Below are 20,869 nucleotides of genomic sequence, written 5' to 3'. Positions count from 1 at the left end.
TGATACTTAATTGGGATAGAGTTATCAAGCTAGACTCTGTAGATCTCTGCTTGGGGATTTAATATAAATACTGCTTTAAATATTGATGGATATCTTAAATATATCTCTGTAACATTATTTAAATCTGGATTCCCTGATAAAAATATTATACTTTATTTTCCTAGATCTATCAATGCCTTAACCATCTTGTTATATGAAGAGAAATTGGGGCACTAGGCCATTATTCTCTGGTGTTTGGAAAAATGAAAAGGGAGCTCCATAAAATGTTTAAAATGCTGATAGAGCTGGACAGACTAGATGCAGGGATGATGTCCAAAAATATGCGGGTTAGGATGATTGATCATGCTAAATTGACCCTGGTGTCAGGGGGATTAGCAGGGTAAATATGTGGGATTGCGGGAATAGGGCCTGGGTGGGATTGTGGTCAGTGCAGACTTGATGGGCCCAATGGCCTCCTTCTGCACTGTAGGGATTCTATGTTTCCTCTGGCTGGGGAGGGAGGTGGGGGAGATGCGGAGGGTGAGGTCTAGAACCAGGAGTCACAGTCTCAGAATACGGGGTAGGCCATTTTGGACTGAGATAAAGAAAAACCTCTTCACTCAGAGGGTGGTAAACCTGTGGCTGGGCAGGCCAAGTCACTGAATGTATTTAAGGAGGAAATGGATAGATTTCTCAATTCTAAAGACACCATGGGGGTATGGGGATGTAGAGGATCAACCATGATCATATTGCATGGTGGAGAAGTTTCAAAGAGCCAAGTGACCTACTCCTGCTCCTAGTTCAATGTAAATATGAATTGCATGTTTGGCTCCTTAATAAACTTTTATACAATATAGAAAAATATATTGGCCGGGATTTCCCCATCCCCAAAGGAACGGTGGATCTTCCTAAGGTGGAGGCGGCCCACCATTGCCACCTGGCAATCTGCACAGGGGATTGGCTTCAGTGGGGTCAGAAGGTCATGCCAACGGAAAGGGCCGGAAATTTCCGTACAGTTTTCCACATCCAAACTCGAAAATCCATCTCTATGCACTCTTCAGTGCAGAGGTACAATGTAGAGATAAAAGATTCCTGGATCTTTATAATATCTGGATCTCAATAATCCAGCTAAAACTTTTTGAAAAGGCTATCTGTAAGACAGCAATATTCTCAAGTGGTTCCTTTCCTTTGTGAAGAGTTCCATCAGTTCGTTAGAGCCAGTTAAGTGTCTGTGAGGCCTGTCTTTCTCAACCTTAAGTTAAGAATGAGTATCTGAAGAGAATGCCTGATTGGGCATAGTCCCAAAAAAGGGTCTCGTATTTTAATCCACTTCAAAGCATTATGGATATGTGGGAATAGTTACAAAGGCCAAATTCTCATTGCTTGCTCAGATAACATTGCTTCCATTTGATGAGTCCTTTCAAAATTATGGATTGAATTTTGCCTCAAAGTTATCACAGGAAACCAGATGACAGCTTGCTGAACTGTCAAAATGCATATCTCCCTGCACTGGTTGTGCCATAGACAATACAACGGCTCAAAGGCTTATTAGGAAGTAACTAAAAATTCGATTAACTAGCCCTACAACTAGAATACATTGTGAATCTGGGAAGACCGCCAGTCCAGTTTTGAAACGGGTGGTCCATTTTTTAAAGCGAGCTCTGCAGACACTTTGAAAAGGAAATCGAGAAGCAGGACCCCTCTACAACTCCTTTAAACAATCAATGAGAAGCTACTGCAAGAATACCTGCAGCTAATGAGCACTAGAGGCTGGCACATTACTGCAACTGGCAGCTGTGCCCTCAACTCAGCCACACCAATCCTCCCCCCAAATCCCCTTTCTCAATTCCAAACAAAAACACATTATTCATTAGGAGAGTCTGCTTTTGAAAATAAATGTCCATTTTAATCATCAATTAGGATAAATCTTTCCAAAGCTCTGCCCGGAACACAAACCAAGAAAGGGAACGCCTTGCGTCATCTCAAAATGTCCAAAAAAGTGCTTTACAACTAACGAACAGGCTGACTATTATACCATGCCAACAAATCTTCCAGGTTCCAGCATGTTAAATTACTATATAAATATGCACAGATAGACTGTCAATGTACCCATCTGTAAATGTCAAGAATAAATGCACGGTACTATGGAAACCGGTGTTTGTGAAAAGAAAAAAAACCTATCATTTGTGCCATGTCTTTCACAACCACTGGAAAACTCAAAACTCAAAACATCATGCACAGTTTACAGCCAATGAGATACTTTTGAAGTGTAGCCATCATTTTAATGCAGGAAAAGCAGCAGCCAGTTGTCACACTGTAAACTCCCAAAAACAGCAATGTGACAATGGCTAGATGATGGATTTTTTGTGATGTTGATTTTGGGATGAATATCGGTCAAGCCTGCCCTGCTCTTCTTTAAGATGATGCCATGGGTTTTTTTTTTCCCCCATTCACCTGAGAGGGGCCTGGAGAAAGCTTCAACTGAAGGACTGCACCTCCGACACTGTAGCACTTCCTCAGCCTTGCACAGAAGTCTCAGCCTAGGTATCTTGCTACTGTGAAGTGTGAGCATCTGTCTCAGATGTGAGAGAATTATCAACTGAACCACAGCGGGCAAACACTACTGCAAGGAAAGAAGAATGGTTGCATAACTATTGCTATAGGAGCTCTGGACCAGTGACAGCAAAATGGCCAAACACTTTAAACTGGGTACTTTGGGGGTGATTTTGCACCCACGTTCAGCATCACCGAGAATGGTGACATGGGCGCAAAATACCGTGAGAGTCGGGAAACGAGTTTCTAACCAGCATGATTTTGATTCCTGATTTTTCCTGCCCCTCGCCGGTGACACAGCAAGTTTCCCTCACTTCAATACATTTCAATGAATTTATGACGTACTAAAGGACTCACACGTCACATGATTCCCCCTTCACTGAATTTTCAAACCTCGAGGTTTACAACAGCTTTAAGACGGGAAACAGTCGCGGGGCGCCAAGGTTTTACAATGGTGCCTGGGAGAGATGGACTTGCCCAGACGGTGGCCTGGCACTGCTGTGGGGGGTAAAAGGTTTCTGTTCCATACACTTCACAAAACTAATTTCTCAAATCAACACCACTGCCACAACCAACGCAACAGAAAGATAAAGACTTGGATAATCCGGCCCCGCTGTGGTGGGACCTGCCACGGGTCAGCCAAAAATTCATTGACCTTCGGCAGGTCTGGAAAATCTCGGTGGTGGACGGGGCCAGTAAATCCCGACCAATGTACAACATGGCAGGAAAACACACCTTTCAGCAGCTGGAGAGAAGTTGACGTGTCTACCATGTTTTCCGATCTTCACGACAACAAATTTTGTATAAAAATGTAATTATCATTTTTGAAAAGGAAGACTTGCATTAATACAGCGCCAGACATGACCGTATGGCATCCCAAAATGCTTCACAACCAGTAAGGTGGTGTAGGAAATACAGCAACCAAAATGCTTGCAGCTAGGTACCACAACCAGCAGTGAGATAAATGAGCAGGTTATCTCTTTTGCGGGTGTCTGTTGAGGGATAAAAGCTGGCCAGGAGAACCAGGAAGTGTCCCCTGGTTTTCCCTCAAATAGTGCCGTGGAATTTTATACATCCCACCCTCCCCTGCGGACAGCAGGGCTCAAGTTTAACACCTAACCTAAATAATGGCATCTCCAACAGAGCTGCACTCCCTCAGTATTGCACAGGAGTGCCAATCTAGAATAAGTGTTCCACCCTGTGAGTGAGACTTCAACCCATGCCCTTTCATTCAGAGGCAAGACGGTTGAGGCACATCTGACTGCAGAGTGCAACTGAAGACACCAACAGGGTATGCTTGGTAAGGGTGTCTCTTGGGATCAAGAAAATATCAAATGAAAGCCTTTGCCTGTGTTGACTGATGCCTTGGAATTTTTTTAAAAATCATCCAAAACTACTTGAATAAAATGACAATTGTTTGTTGTTTCGATTGACTCCATTTTCAAATATTGACTCACCCTGAGGGCTGTCCCTGATTTTTTGGTTCTGTTTCAAGCCTCCAGCAATTCATCCAGTCAGCATTTACTCCCAACTGCAGAGTCTTCAAGTACGCACTGATTGATCAGAGTACACGCCATTTCCGGATTACTCTCAGTGGAGCTACTCTTCAGTTTGATCGCCTCTTCCAACCAGTTTCAGAATGAGCCTTTCCTACACAAGGGCAGCATTGTGTGTTTCCATGTGTTGGCCCACGAATTCCTCGGAGCTGCTTCCACTCCACTCCGGTGAAATTCCAAGAAATGCTCCAAGGAAACTCTGCGCTGTCCCCCAGGAATGTCCTCAGCAGCTTTCCCAATCGTTCAGCGCAACTAGGGTGGAAGACGATCAGAAACCATACAGAGTGGCTGGCGGATAGGGAAAGGAGCCTCGCCCTGCCACTAGTACACCAAACTATCATCATAAAGACGAATGGCGACTCTTGTGGCTGCCCCAAGAGGAGAGGATTTGGGTTTTAAAAAAATGAAGATTCTTTGTATTATGGAGGCTGAAGGGCGTGGGGTGGAGTGGGGGCAGGGGTACACATTAAGATTTCAAACAGGCCTGTTCGGAGAGTATATACTTTTCATGCTATGCTTCTTCATTGTCAACAAGATGCATAATTGCACTATGGGTGGGATTCACAACACAACGTGTAAGACAATCCTGCTTAATGTGTATTATGACTACACTTCAAAAGCGCCTACTAATGAATTGCATTGAAGTCCATGCGGCATGCCGGCCTGCAACAAAGAGTATTATACGCGAGAATTCTTGCTGTTCCCTAGCATTTAAGACCAAGTAATAATAATAAAAAATGGAATGCCTGAGTAAATGGGAAGCGTGACATTAAACCCATCAAATGTTTCAATAGTTTCAACTCCACTGGAACCCCTGGGAGGTCCGCGAGATGGAATTTAGATTCTGTTTAGCCATTTGCACGCCACCTTTTTTCCCAGAATCTGTCGGACTCAGTGGGGTTGAGAAACGCAACTATTGAGCTTCTATCATTCTGGGACTGTTTTACACACTGCCTCCTTCTCTCCATACTCAAAACAGAAGGTACAATGGCAACCAGAGACCTTAGAAAGGCACATCAGGGAGTCAGAAACACACATCAGGGAGCCATCTGACGAAAGATCTCAAAGAGGCAACTGCTTTATCACAGTTTACCAGAGTCATGGCAATCGTTACAGACCCAGGCAGCTCCTGTTTTTATTTTGTTGTCAATTTTAGTCGCTGAAAACAGAAATAAGTGACAGTGGGAACTGTCAGGAATTAGAATTAAAACAAGATACGGTCTAAAAAATGCTCCCTTTACTTTCCAAAGAGTTTGCTATTTTCAGGATAAATTGAAAACGCTTCTCCATTCCTGGTATTGAGAACAAACCACATCGAAAAATGCATGGATGGCCTTTCCCGCAAAGCACTTGGCAAGCAAAAAACATTGGTTCATATTTCCAGATGCATCACTGAGTCAAAACTGTGCAAATGCTGCTCATCTATTCTATCCCTTCCTCCTGTGCAGGATTTCATATCATCCATCGTCATCTTGCATTATCTTTTAAAATGGAAATTCCAGCTTGTGTTTTGTGGATGGCTGCATTGCAGGTCATCGTACCTCAGGAATGACATGTTTGGGTTGATGTTCATTTGTTTCTACACTTGCTGATATTGGGAAACTGCACAGCTGTCAGCAATGATTTTCCACCCATTACTTTTAATGAGAACATCGTGTTGTAATGTTTAAATCAACAGCCTCATTAACATGCATATATTTCAAGTTGTTGAGTGCTTCGGATCTTTGTGTTGTGACTGAATTCGCCAGTGAGGCAGCGGTGTTAAGAACAGACCATTCAAACTCTCCAGGCCCTCAAGACGGTGATTAAGGAACAAGCCCTAGTGCGGAACTCTACCCTGAACTCCTCAAGTTTAACATTTGCAGTGTGTTCAAATTCCTTCTTGACCCGTGTCCCTCACTATCGCTGTAACTGCCTGTGAAACCAACCTCCTCCCAACCCCTCCCCATCCCCACATTACTCCCCTACTGCCTGAGTCGATCTGCAATCCTGAGATTCCAGTGCATGTCCTTCCGGCAGCAGCAGAGGTCTCCCCTGTAGCGCTGTGGAGCACAGGCGCTGCTGGCCTCTGAATGGCAAGACTTCCGCTCCTGGGGTCTTGATTCGAAGGCAGGACCGCAACTGTCCTCGCCACTTTCTGACTGGCTTTTGGTGGAGTGGGCCTTCCTGAAAAGATACTGGACAGAACTTTCTCAGAAAAATTCGAAGGGTCAAATGGTATTCTCCGTTTTTTCAGCAAGATAGGTCATGGTAATTTATGGCACTCTGTGATACTGAGGCTGTAATGTGAATCTCGCCAGTAGGGGGAGGAGTGGAGACTCAGCTTGCATGGAAGCCAGTTGCTGAGCTCCAGGAACGCCATTGCGCAGGCGCCCCAATCTCCCAGTATACTGTGTACACTGTGTACACAGTAGACTAGGAGATCAGTCACCGCACCCCCCACCATCCCGGGCACGAAGTTGATTTTGCTGGCAGAATGGGGCCGGCAAGATCACAAGAGACAAGAAATCGAGCGCAAGCTCAATTTTTCACCTCACCGATTTGCCACGCCAATCAAGTGGCATGGCGAGTCGGTAAGATCCTGCCCACAGTGCGAGTCTCTCGCCTGTTCTCCAGCTGCCAGGCGAGACCCCGATGCCTCAACAAGTTTCCACCCAGAGTTTCACCTTTTCACTCTATAGCGTTGGGAGTTTTTAATAAGTGATAAGATGAATGCAATACGAAAAATGATTGTTCCCCCAACAGTCTATGCGGCTGAAGAAAATCCTTTTCTCTTCCCCCCTTTTATCTGACACTGAAGCAATTTCACTGTCACTCACACATACAAAGATTCTTTACGCACTGGGTAAACTATTAAGAGCAATCAAAAAGTAAAAATAACAGGTGCACGAGGAGAATGATCCAGAAATGTACCATTGCTTCAAAACTTCCAACTTTTTGCTCAAGTAAATTGTGCAGTTCCTTGAGGAGCTCAGACTGTGAGATTGTCACCACTTCACTACAGAAAGGCTACAGCCATTAATGCCACATTCCCTTCACTCGTGGCGTGACTCCTATTGAGAGTGACATGATGACTGAATGTCGAAGCAAGGCTACACCTCCCACATCTGGAGAGCCACTTCAGTAAGTCAAAGGCAACAGCAACGCAATGTTTGACTGACAAGCCAAACATTAATTTAAGTGAGCGGTGGTTTTATATTCTGGTGATACCCAAAGGCATGAGGTAAACTCAGGGGAGAATTCCTTCAAGCAAACAGGAACCCTTTGGAGTGCAGCAATGGATGAGCTTTGCACATTGGTTCCACATACACACAAATCTGTAGAAATTCTGCACTTAATCAGTACTGGCTCTGCTGAGTGCTTGTAAAAAAACAAACAAATAGATTGTTGATTTGCGAATAACACTCACTTGTGACAACAAACTGACTACAGAGGGGAAATGGCAAGTTAAGGTTCAAATCTCAATAGTAACTGTAGAAGATTGGGACTGCCTGTGCCATGTTTGGCACAGTGGTTATCACTGTTGCCTCACAGCGACAGGGACCTGGGTTCAATCCTGGCCTCAGGTCACTGTCTGTGTGGAGTTTGCACTTTCTCCCCGTGTCTGCGTAGGTTTCCTCCGGGTGCTCCAGTTTCCTCCCACAGTCCAAAGATGTGCGGGCTAGGTTGATTGGCCATGCTAAAATTGACCCTAGTATCAGGGGGATTAGCAGGATAAATGTGTGGGGTAACGGGAATAGGGCCTGAGTGGGATTCTGGTCGGTGGGCCGAATGGCTTCCTTCTGCGCTGTAAGAATTCTATTCTATGATGTAGACTTTGCGCAGGACTTCCCGTCACCCCCCTCCCCCGGCACCGAAAATTTCCGCCTGAAGACAATAGAACTTTCAATGGTCTGTGAATTGTCCTGCGGTTGGCGGGAGCGGGAGATTTACCCCAAGGGCAGTCTCGGCTTCAGTGGCCAGTCTTTAATAAGTTGGTTGATTGCAGTCTGCACATTAGTGATGACCGCTGCAAAGCACAAATGAATATCTGCAGTTACACTATCCCTTCACTGCCCATTATTTCTGACTGGGTGAAAAGCAGGCTTCTTCACATGTATGAGTGGCGGACTATTCACTCATGCAGCCTCCAGTTGTTCCTGATGCTTTCATTAACTGAAAGCTGTTGACAATGTCATTCCTTCTTGCATTCTCCCCCACCGCCACATTAAAAGAAAAAGGTGCACCATTGGACAATCACTTCCGGCATGGAAGCATGAGGATCAGTGGCTCATGATCATCCTTCATTGGATTTCTGCTTCTGGAAAAGCACTTGGGAGCAGGGATGCCTCAGTGAGGTGACCCAACGCACATCTTCCAAAATTTCCCTTGAGCCTAGGACAATGCAGCCCACATGCTCAGGGAGATGACAGCGTTAAGACCCTACTCAAACTTCCTTAGACACAAGCACAGGTTGAAAATAAGGCTACAAAGACCCCAATCCGAATCCTCCAGCCCAAACTGGCTGAGAGTCACACTCTCTTTACTGGCAAATAAGACAAAATCAAAATAATAAGCTGGTTAACTTCCTGGCTTATTCCTTTCCTTGACTGAGTATTGGAATTTGTCAATCTGCAGTGGTCTCAGTTCGTAAGGAAGAGGAGTGCAGAAGGAGGCCATTTGGTCCATCGAGTCTGCACCAACTCTCCAACAGAGCATTCTACTCAGGCCCTATCCCCATAACCACACATATTTACCGTACAAATCCCTCTAACCTACACTAAGGGGCAATTTAGCATGGCCAATCCACCTGACCTGCACATCTTTGGACTGTGGGAGGAAACCGGAACAGCCGGAGAAAACCCATGCAGACACGGAGAGAACGTGCAAACTCCACACAGACGGTGACCCGGGGCCAGAATTGAACCTGGGTCCCTGGCGCTGAGGGGCAGCAGTGCTAACCACTGTGCCACCGTGCCGCCCACCATGCCATTCATAAGGCCTTTTGGGAAAATGATGGCTAATTGGCTTAGGCCAACAACAACTTGCATTCACATAGCACCCCGAATGTAGTAGAGCATCCCAAGGTGTTAAATAGGAGCGTAACCAGACAAATCCTGAGCTTGCACTGAGCCTTGAACAACAAACCAGGTTCTGTTAAAGCTACCAGGAGATCAGCAATGCTGCAGGCAACATTTAGTTCTTTATGTTATGCAAATTATCAGCTGCTGACGCTCATCCTCTACACATTATTTCTGCAGGGCAGCACCACCTCTCAGCTTATGGATGCTCGGGGGGGATTACTTAGTGGATGGACAGTGGGATTACACTGGCCTCAGGTGTCCACAGATGTTCATACATGACATTCTACAGCCAGCTGTATTTTATCCCTTGTCTGACAGAGGTGTTGCACATTTGGGAATGGGGTGGGAGGGAGCAAATGCTTGGACTGACTGTTGGATGAAAGTAAAGGAAACACCCATAGCAATATTTAAAACCATCAGTTATCCCAGAGACTTTCTTTTCTCTCTGCCTGTTTCCCCACTCTTTCATGAAAAGGTTCGAGTGTGTTTATCATGTGCACATTGTTAATGCCCCTGCTAAAATAAGGGGAATAGCAATTTCAAGTCAGTAAATCAATTGAGTATTGGCTCATTAATATTGACCGTAAGCTTTCAGTCCATTGTTTTTAAGTGTCTGAATTATAACAGTTGCGTTGACAGATCTCCATTAGCAGATAGTCGGTATAAATGGTTCTTATTGGTCAACTGGCTGTATAAAACCCATGGCCATATTCTGGGAGATCACACTTATCAAAAAGCTGTTCAAATGCACTGCAGATGGGCTTACTTTAGGAAATTAGAGGACCTTGCTGGTCCAAGTTTCAAAATCTCGCTCTCTTCAGCAAGAAGGGTGGTACGGTGGCACAGTGGTTAGCACTGCTGTCTCACAGCGCCAGGGACCCAGGTTCAATTCCGGCCTCGGGTCATTGTGTGGAGTTTCCACAATCTCCCCGTGTCTGCGTGGGTTTTCTCCGGGTGCTCCGGTTTCCTCCCACAGTCCAAAGATGCGTGGGTTAGGTGGATTGACCATGATAGATTGACACTTAGTGTCCAAAGGTGTGTAGGTTTAGGGGGACTAGTGGGGTAAATATGTGGGGTTACAGGGATAGGGCCTGGGTAAGATGGTCTATCAGAGAGAGTTGGCACACTCAATGGGCTGAATGGCCTCCTTCTGCAATGTAGGGATTCTATGAAGGCCTCTGGTCAATCCTCAGTCACAGAACAATGTGTTCCCATATCACTTTCTCAACCTGGACAGACTGACACACAACCTGAGACACTTCCTGACCGTGACACAAATATTTGGAAAGGAAATGTTCGCAGGGTTACTGTAATGATGCACTTTCAGAGACTTCATTGGTGAACAAAAAGGGATTTATTTAGTGATGTTCAAGAGCAGCATTATGTCTGCAGTGAGTTCTAAAAATACTTGTGCCTAAGAGAACTCCTCCCCGCTGAGGTGATTCCCTACTCTTTGGTCACCCATGCCAGGTGACCCTTACTTTCTTGTGTAGCCCTTAAAGGTACAATCACCACAGTTATGGAGAAAGAATAGGGAATAGGGCTAACTGGATAACTAATTCAAAGATCTAGCAGAGACACTATAGGCCGAATGACCTCCTGCTGGATTCCATGATTATCGAGCGGCAGAGCAGGCTGGGCTGAACATAGCATTCAAGTCCCTTCAAAAGGAGAATTTTCACTTCTGACCTTCCATTCAAATTATAGAATTATAGAGTCACAAAATCCCTACAGTGCAGAAGGAGGCCATTCAGCCCATCGAGTCTGCACCAACAATAATCCCACCCAGGCCCTATCCCCGTAACCCTACGTATCTACCCTGCTAATCCTCTGACACTAAGGGGCAATTTATCATGGCCAATCAACCTAACCTGCACATCTTTGGAGTGTGGGAGGAAACTGGAGCACCTGGAGGAAATGTACACAGACACAGGGAAAATGTGCAAACTCCGCAAAGACGGTGACCCGAGGCTGGAATTGAACCTCGGTCCCTGGCGCTGAGAGGCAGCAGTGTTAACCACTGTGCCACCGTGCTGCCCTAAATGTCCTCCTAACTTAGTTCCCGACTTCATTGACTCATTCCCAACTTAGTTCCCGACTTCATTGACTCATTCCCAACTTAGTTCCTGACTTCACTTCACAAAGTGTGGGCATCACCACGGACAAACACAACCCAGGAGGTATCTCCCAAGCGTTTCTGCTTTGTAACGAAGTATCCGCCGCTGTATAAATGTTGCAAACTAACTGGATTAGATGTGCTTGTCATTCTGTAGACATGAAGCAGAAAGCAGGCTGCTTCAAAATAGCAGCAAAATGCATTATAAAAGGATTAACCACACCAGGAATCGCCTCCCAAGAGTAATGTGGTTTCTAAGGACCCAGGCATCAATAGAGTCACCCCTCATGTGGCAAAAGCTGGACGGCTGAAAGGACAGCTTTAAACTTACCTTTTTGACTTTGTGAAGGTCCTGTTCTTTGTGTACCGCGTCCAAGTCAGTCACACCTCGGCTGAAATCAGCCTCCGTACCGTCATGTAGAGGCGGATCAATGGCGTCTATATCAGTCTCTTCTGAAGCCTCTTTCTCTACGTCAGTGAGCTGTTGAACTGCCGCCGACCACAAAGAAACACAAAGGATTAATCAGTATGAGACACTGGGAGATGCAGAAATAAACACACACCCAGCAAAAATAGAAACGATTTAGAAAGAGCCAACTTAGTATGTTTCGAGATGAGTGATGACCTGACTTAAGTAGAAATATAGGGTTAGATACAGGACCTCATTGTGTCCATTCTACCATTCAACACGCTCATCTCCATCTTAGCAGCGTATAATGGGTGCAAGACCAATTTTGGAGACTCAGGTCTCACGCCCAATAGAGGGCTGGAAGACCTTTGACCCGATATTGGGTCAGGTGATTATTTCAGGGTTCATTTAGACGCTTGAAACAGGTGCGAAACTCCCAAGTGGTATGAATGAGGGGTTTAACACCCTTTCTGGGGACCCTCGCTCTAGCCGATGTTGCAGACAGGAGCAGGGGCCTAAGGATTCCCCACAGGAAGCTCCTGGTCTCACTTCCTGGTGTGCGCCAGATTTGATTTCCACCAATTTGAAATCGATGCCCTCGTGCTACCTGGAAACAGGCAGTGGAACAGAAATTGAAGCAAAACAAAAAAAAAGACTACTTTCTGCTAATGGTCGGCCCATTCCAATTTTCAGATGATCTCAGTTTAGGCAGCCAATGCCAGAAACAGTCGGAGACCTGACTGAATTATTGAGATGGGAGAATCAAGTGATCTTCACATCAATCTGCACTATTCCCTCAAACCGTCCACAAAACACGGACAGTATGGGGGCCACTCTAAGGGCTAGTTAAAGGGATCAGTAGTTGCGAGTGAGCATACGCACTCTTTTGATTCATGGGGGAATTTTGAGCCATACGGCTTCATTAACTAGAATCACTACAGTGCAGAAGGAGGCAATTTGGCCCATTTGAGCCTGCACCAACAACAACAATCCCAACCAGCCCTTATCCCTGTAACCCCGCTTATTTACCTTGCTAGTCCCCCTGATCCTAAGGGGCAATTTAGCATGGCCAATCCACCTAACCTACACATCTTTGGACTTGGGCAGCTCCTTGCTGCTGTACATGCTTTTTAAATGTCTCCATTGATGAACTGATTAACAGCAGTCAATTTGCAATAATTTATTATAAATTTGAAGGAAGAAAATATTCAATAATCTAAGGTACTCTTTCAATACATCCTCTGCCCCAACACACGTGTAAATCGTCCGAGAAGTGGGAGCGGGTGAAACGGAACAAAACTCTAATTTGCTGAAACTAATAGTGGTTTTGATACATTTTCTATTTGAATCTTACTTATCTATTTGAGTCCAAAGTGTCCCAAGATGTGTAGGTTAGATGGATTAGCCATGGTGAATGTGCAGGGTTACGGGAATAGGATGGGGGAGATGGCCTGGGTAAGATACTTTGTCAGAGAGTTGGTGCAGACTCGATGGGCCAAATGGCCTCCTTCTGCACTTTCAAGATTCTATGATCTAACTAAGCTGCCCTGTCAACTCCCTCTGCCACCCCTGCCTCCCCTTTGTTGATCAGTGCCACCCTATGGATTCTTTGGCCTCCCAGACACTGGGAATAGCCCTGGCTGCAAAATGATAATGGTGATCCCCATAAGAATCCATTGAGCCTTCACACTTCTGATAGCTTCAGAGGAGCCCCATATGCCCATTCTGCATGACAGAAAAATGGCGCCAATATGTTTTATGAATGCAGACAGACTCTGGTGTGATTAATAACCTCATTTAAGTTAATTATGTTTTTATAATAACTGTAATAATCCAGCTTACAGCAACTGAAATTGGATATTTACAATGGCTGGTGTCCAGCAGTTAGTGAACAGCCAGGTATTAGTCTGTCCTGTTCAGATGACAAACAGATAAGCATCTGAAAAGGTATTAGGGCCTTAATCAACTGTTTAAGTGTACACTGTGTAAATTTAAACGGAAATTGCTCTTTTAAACAATAGCACCTTAAGGCTATATGTAACATTATTTTTTGATTTCCACAGACCAATTTGAAGTGTTGTGCTAAAAGATGAAAGTACAATCCTGCAATGTGTATGTACACAGGGATTAACTCCCACCACTGATATTTCTATCCTCGTGAATGAGCTGCTTCTTGCTATACACCATCCGGTAAAGCTAGTCTGCATAGCACATGCTTTTCACAGAAGTCAAGCATGTATATAACAATAACAGAACATACTGGAACATCTCAGCAGGTCTGACAACATCTGTGGAGAGAGAACAGAGCCAATGTTTTGAGCCATGATGATTCAGTAAAAATCTGGGATTAGAAGTCTATTGATGACCACGAATCCATTGTCGATTGTTGTAAAAACCCATCTGGTTAGGGAAGGAAATCTGCCGTCCTTACCTAGTCTGGTCTACATGTGACTCCACAGCCACAGCAATGTGGTTGACTCTCAAATGCCCTCTGAAATGGCCCTCAGTTCAAGGGCAATTAAGGATGGCAATAAATGCTGGCCCAGCCAGGGATGCCCACATCCCATGATTGAATACAAAAAAAAAGGACTCAAGGTTGAAAATTCTAGACCCAATACTCCAGGTCAGGGAGGATTGGGATGATGATGGTGGCATTTCCTTCCTCGCCAGTGATAAAGTCGCCGTGAAATAGCTCCGTGGAGCGGTAACCGGCTTGAGACAGGCTTTCTGCACCATTCAAATCTGATTGGCTGGCAGCTCTCTGGTCTCAGTAACACCACTGGGAGCGGTGGCCACTACTGGAACTGCATCCAGTCCCTGACGACGAAGAGTCAGGAGCTGGGTGTCAGGTAAATTTGGAGGGCGTGTTGGGGAGGAGGGACTGTTCTTGGCAGGGCCAGGAGAGGAGGATATGAGGGCTGGGTGTGGAAGAGGATGAGAGGGAGGAGAGTTGGGATGAATGGGCTCAGGGAGATGGGGTGCCCAGAGGTGTTGCGGGAGGGGGAGGTGGTGTGGTGTTACTACATTTTAAGAGCAGTGCACGTAGAATGTACCCCTTCCTCTTCTCCACCCAAGGCACAAGCAGGGTTGCCTGCCAGACTTCCCATCTGGCACTGACCTCCTCGGGCTGAAAGATTGCAGCCTGGCAGTTAGTGGCCCTGGAAAAGCACATGCTTAGTTAGCCATTTGTGGGCCTCAGTTAGCATGAGAGTGAGCGGATCGCACAAGACCTCGCCCACCACCTGCTAAATCACAGCCAAATCAGGGTAGGTAGGTAGGCTGCAAAAAAGGCATTCACGCAATTTTACAGCTCACCACCCCCCCACCCCCCCCCCCCCCCCCCTCCCCCCCAAACCACCAAATAAGCAAAGTTCTGCTCAACAGCACTTGGAATGGAATAGGATATGAGTTTTAGATCAGCCGGTGTTAATGGAAGATGAGAGGCTGGTCAGGAGAACACATGAGTAACAATGTCTGAAGATCAGACGAACTGCTCGGACAGCAGGTCGGATCCTCTGCTCAAGGTCAGACAGGAAGATGAGGCTTAAACAACCAGAGAGAGTGGCCATGAAGAGGTGGATTCACTGGTATGGGTATGTAGCTTGTGACTGGGGTCAAAGACAATGGCTGCTACAGGCCATTGGGACCTCTAAAGGTAAGCAACAAAATAAAACAAATCACTAACTGTTCAGCGAGTGGGATGCTTAAATAAGAAAATTGGTGATTTTCTATTTCAAGAAAAAATATATATATTTGTTAAAGTCCTTCTTTGGTCACCCGGGGCAGAATTTCCCTGTTCCACCTGCCACGGGAGTCATAGCGGGCGGGACATGAACCATGCAAAGGTCCGTTGACCTCAGGTGGGATTTTCCGGCCTGGGCTGAGCACGGCCGGAAAGTCCCACCCCGAGTCACATTGAATGGGGACATGGGTTACTATGGTTACCTACAGCTCAGGGGTCCATTAGATGTTTCCGTGGTGAGATATTATGGGGTTAAATATCGCATGCTGCTGTGAGTTGAATTCGAAATGACAAGCTTAAGACATCTGTGATTAACGAGATTACCCATTAACAGTTCTCTTTCTTTCAACATAACCATATTACGACCTTAGATGTAGTTAACCTGATGAGAACAAAGGGTGTCTTGTGATCAGCTATATTGTATCAAACCGCATGTGATTATGAGAATTGTAAAAATACATAAAGGGGGACTGTCCCATTATTCAGTGCGCCTTTGCTGCCTGACTCCCAGCACTGAGTGGAGGTTACGTAGCAAAGGCTTGCCAGCTTGCATATGTAAGAAGAATAAAGAACTTTCGAATTGGGCAGCGGTTGGTGTTTTGCCTTTGTATCAAGGACGGAAGAGTCTCACGAAAATGAACGTAATAATTGGCGCTGCGAGCACTGTTCCAACATATACAGATATCCTCCGAGGTGGACTGAACAAGCGATCATCTGGGTGTCGGTGACGTGAGATGGACGGGCCCACAAGGTAAGATCAACCTTGGTCTCTCTCACTGAACTAATACCCAGTTGACCCCTCATCCCCCGAGGCCCTGTATTGACGGAACCCAGAGGCAACTTATGTCCTTGATAGTCCTACACCGGGTGGTTAGAGTCCCCAGGTTTATTCAGTCAGATAACTGAGGTTCAAGTCCCCCACACGTACCTGGAGGTTAGAGTCCCCAGGACTTTGGTATATCAAAACTGGGAGGTTTTGAGTCCCCCGGTTGACCGAGGTTCGAGTCCCTAGGTCGGTAGAATTTGAGGTTCGAGTCCTCTGAGACATAAAAAAGGGTGGGAATTAGGTAGGTAAAGTTGGAAATGTGACTACTTGTGCCGATCGAAAGGAAGTACCTGTCTCAAACTCCCAGCCTTAGAGCGGTTGTTAAGAGGGGAAATCCCCCATGCGAAGGTCAGGACTATGAAGTGGGCGTAGGGACAACAGGACACTGAAGATCGTGAAGCACAAGTGGCCAAAGTCTTCTAACAATGGGTCCAACTTTGGATAAGTCAGGGGATGGGACCCCTTTACATAAAATGTGTCGTGAAAACCCAAAGGACGAGGAGCGACTCAGACGCTTGTCAGGGTGTTTAAACAAAAAGTTGGGAAAGGAAAATTGGCCATTAGGGGGAACTTGGGATTTGGATAAGGGTATTAAAGCAGAGGAGGCTATTTGGAAACGTAATGCGGGAAGTAAATGGAAAGTTTTAATGTCTTTATGGAGAAAGAAAGCCGATGAACTAACCGAAAAATCAAAGCTGGCTAGCTGGGAGGATAATGCACGTAGGAGAGGGATCAGTGAATGTGATGATGAAGGGAAACCCAAAACTTGGGAAATGTTGAAGTGGGAATGTGAGAAGTATGAGAAGGACAAAAGAGATAGAGCAGAACAAGAGAGGTTGGAAAGGGAGCTTTACGTTAATGTCATGGAAGGATGTGCCACTGGAATCCTGACCCAGATTCATGGGGACCGCCGATGGCCCGTTGCATACTATTCCACTTGTTTTGATCCCGTTGCCCTTGCTTCCCCCTTGCTCACAGTTCCTCCCGGCGATCTATTCTTTGGTGACGGCAGCTGCTAATATTACCCTCCACCAGCCCCTCACCATTTTTACCTCACACGCCGTGGTGGCCCTTCTTACCTCCCATCAGACTCAGCATCTAACCCAGGCTTTGTTAAGTCGTTACAAAGTTGCACTCCTTAATAACCCACTCTTGACTTTCTCCTTCTGCTCCACTATTAATCCTGCCACATTCCTGACCGCTCCTCCAGATGAACTCCCGGAACCCCCACATGATTGTTTACTTAGTAATCATTTTCTAACCTCCCCTCGTCTGGATCTTACAGACTTTCCCCTCCCTTTCCCTGACCTTACCATGTTTGTTGATGGCAGTTCCTCCCTCTCCCCCTCTGAGAGACCCATTTCTGGCTACTCAGTTGTAAACAATACTACCACCCTGGAGGCGGCCACATTCCAACCTTCCATCTCCGCCCAAAAGGCCGAACTATTTGCCCTCATCCGCGCCTGCATCCTCGCTGCGAACAAATCCGCAAACATTTATATCGACTCCTGTTATGCTTTCGGGGTCACCCACGATTTCGGCCAATTATGGACCCAAAGAGGTTTCCTTACCTCTTCGGGGACTCCCATCCAAAACTCTCCTTATGTTCGCAATCTTCTCCAAGCCATCCTCCTCCCTAAACAACTGGCCATTATTGAATGTACCGCCCACGCCGCCGATGACTCGGCAGTGACCAGGAGTAATGCCAGGGCTGACTATGCCGCCAAAAAGGCTGCAACAGCCCAAACTAACATAGTACCCTCCATGAATAAACAGGCGATAAATCGCTCGCCTTCTTTGAACACACCGGGCATGCCAGATATAGTCACTATTCAGCGCTTACAGGGGGACGCCCCTGCTTCTGAACACGATCTTTGGAAGACGCATGGATGTTCGCATTCTGCGTCATCAGGCCTCTGGGTTACTCCAGCAGGCCAAGTTTGTATTCCGGATGCATTACTGCCTTTATTAATTGATTGTCTACAGTCTGACACCCACCTGGGAAAGGAGGGAATGAGTGGAATATTGCTTCGTACCTGGTGGCACCCCCGACTAGCCGAGGCTGCTCAGTCTCGCATAGCATCATGCTTAACCTGCCAACAAAATAACATTGGCCAAGGCATAAAGTGCTCGCCAGGGAAAACACCCTTGCCGGGTGGCCCATTTGATTGTATTCAGTTGGATTTTATCGAATTACCACGTGTGCAATATTATAAGTATTGTCTTGTAATTGTTGATGTGTTTAGTAGATGAATAGAGGCTTTCCCAACTACAAATAACAAGGCCTCGAAAGTAGTAGAGTTATTAATAACAGAAATAATACCGAGATTCGGTGTACCCCAACAGATTAGCTCGGACAATGGCCCCCATTTCATAGGGAAAATTAATAAGGAACTGTGTGACACATTACACATTCAGCAGCAGTTCCACTGTGAGTACCATCCTCAGGCAGCAGGGATAGTGGAAAGAGCCAATGGGGCCCTTAAAGCTAAGCTAACCAAGCTATCATCTGAAACCGGTCTAAATTGGTTAAAAGTCTTACCCTTAGCCCTCTACCACATGAGAATAACACCCCACTCTATCACTGGACTATCGACTGCGGAGATAATCTATGGTAAACCAAGCAGGATGCCCTGGGATGCAAATACAAGCCCGCCCACCCAGATAGATTTACACATTATGGGAGACTAAATGCAGATGTACTTCCGACAGCTAACCTCGTCTTTAGAGTTTCTTCATTCACAGGTACAGTGCCCACGGACACCGGATCAAGATTCTGACCCACAGGACTACTTTCCTGGACCACAGATAGGAGACCTCGTGCTAATTGAAAACTGGGATCGACCCAAACTTGGGCCACGATGGAAAGGCCCGTTCCAAGTTCTCCTCCAGACTCCAACTGCAATCAAGGTTCAAGGACAACCTTGCTGGATACATCTGAGTGACTGTAAATGGTGGACACCAACATCCACTACTAAATCATGAAGTTTATCTTCACCGTCTTCAGCCTTTCAGCTATTTTCCTGGCACCAGGACAACCGGAACAGCGGAAAGGAAGCCTGAAAGCTGGACTGACTAATGGACAATTTCACTTTAACACCTTTTTGTACATGTCTTATGAGTATGCTGTAAAGTTTAATGTAAGCAGGTGTTGGGTCTGCTCACACATACCACCACAGGCCAAAGAGAGGATCCCCCTGTTCCCTATTCCTCTCGAAACCAAGGAAATGATAGAGTGGATTTTGTATCAAAACGGGACTAAGGACGGAATAAGAAAAGGGGCCCAGACCACGGGAGGAAATTGGCTAATTGACATCAGCAGTGATGTCTCTACAATGAAGAAGGGGGGGATGTACTTTATTGACTTTTAAGAAACATTACCAGCCCAACTATAATAGGTCAGACTCTCCACCCCACTTCATTGTAAACAATCAACAAAGGGGATCCATCTGTCTGATAAGAAACTGAACCAAATCCATTGGCCGTAGCTACTGCATTCAGCAGCTTAATGTCACCAGTCCCAGTAGTAGTATGGTAAAGCTCAGGCCCAAAGTCCATTGCCCTACAGCCAAATCATTTTGGACTACTGTGGGGGCTCCATTCCAACTCGACCCAGTTCTCTTAAACAACATGGTAGCGTACAATGGCACCTATTTTGTCTGTGGAGATAACGCCTATCCTTGGCTTCCCTGGGACTTCTCTGGATCTTGCTATCAAGCATATGTGGTCCCCTATGTCCGACATTATGACTCCCTACATCTTCACCCCAAGATACACCTGTTGAGATCTAAACGGGCCATAACCGAAGCTGAACGATTTTGGATGATAGCCTTTCCTGCCTATGGGATAGCAAAGGCGGCTCGAGAGCTGATCAGTATGGCATCTGCTCTTGAGAAAATAGCTAATGATACTGCGGATGGATTAAAGGATGTGAGCACCGCTATCTCAGCAGTTTCAGCTGAAGTCGTAGCTACACGGACGGTGGCACTCCAAAATCGAATGGCTTTAGATTACTTGTTGGCGGCTACCGGAGGCACCTTCGCCCTAATAGGCTCTGAGTGCTGTACATACATTCCAGACTCCTCCGACAATATCACTGATTTAGCTGAGCATATTAAAAAGACGGCTGACAAAATTAGAACCGAGGGGCAGAAAGTCAAGGACTACAATCCCCCGACTGGTGGCCCTTTGGTTACCTTTTTGGGGACTGGGGAGGAATGCCAATGCATTTGGGAATCATTATTCTGGTGGTTTGCTTATTACTGCTCTCGCTACAATGTGTTTGTCGATGCCTGGCCTATAACAGAGCCCAAACTCCTCTCTAAAGGTTTAAATTATCATGAAATGATAAAAGGAGGGAATGAGATATTATGGGGTTAAATATCGCATGCTGCTGTGAGTTGAATTCAAAATGACAAGCTTAAGACATCTGTGATTAACGAGATTACCCATTAACAGTTCTCTTTCTTTCAACATAACCATATTACGACCTTAGATGTAGTTATCCTGACTAGAACAAAGGGTGTCTTGTGATCAGCTATATTGTATCAAACCGTATGTGACTATGAGAATTGTAAAAATACATAAAGGGGGACTGTCCCATTATTCAGCGCGCCTTTGCTACC

At 45.9% G+C, this 20,869-nt stretch overlaps 1 protein-coding gene across 6 annotated transcripts in view; it reads right to left on the bottom strand.

Moving 5' to 3' along the window:
- The window catches only part of nos1apa (nitric oxide synthase 1 (neuronal) adaptor protein a), a 394,570-nt gene that overhangs the window by 105,211 nt on the left and 268,490 nt on the right, over positions 1-20,869 (bottom strand). For all 6 annotated transcript variants that reach the window (XM_078218123.1, XM_078218124.1, XM_078218126.1 and 3 more), the window contains one exon: positions 11,599-11,756. In XM_078218123.1, coding sequence (XP_078074249.1) covers positions 11,599-11,756 — 158 coding nt within the window. The remainder of the gene's footprint in view (positions 1-11,598; positions 11,757-20,869) is intronic.

This window comes from Mustelus asterias, chromosome 8, assembly GCF_964213995.1.
Source record: "Mustelus asterias chromosome 8, sMusAst1.hap1.1, whole genome shotgun sequence".
Classification (NCBI taxonomy): domain Eukaryota; kingdom Metazoa; phylum Chordata; class Chondrichthyes; order Carcharhiniformes; family Triakidae; genus Mustelus; species Mustelus asterias.
Note: the sequence above shows the minus strand (reverse complement) of the source record. Positions and strands in the feature narration are given on the sequence as shown.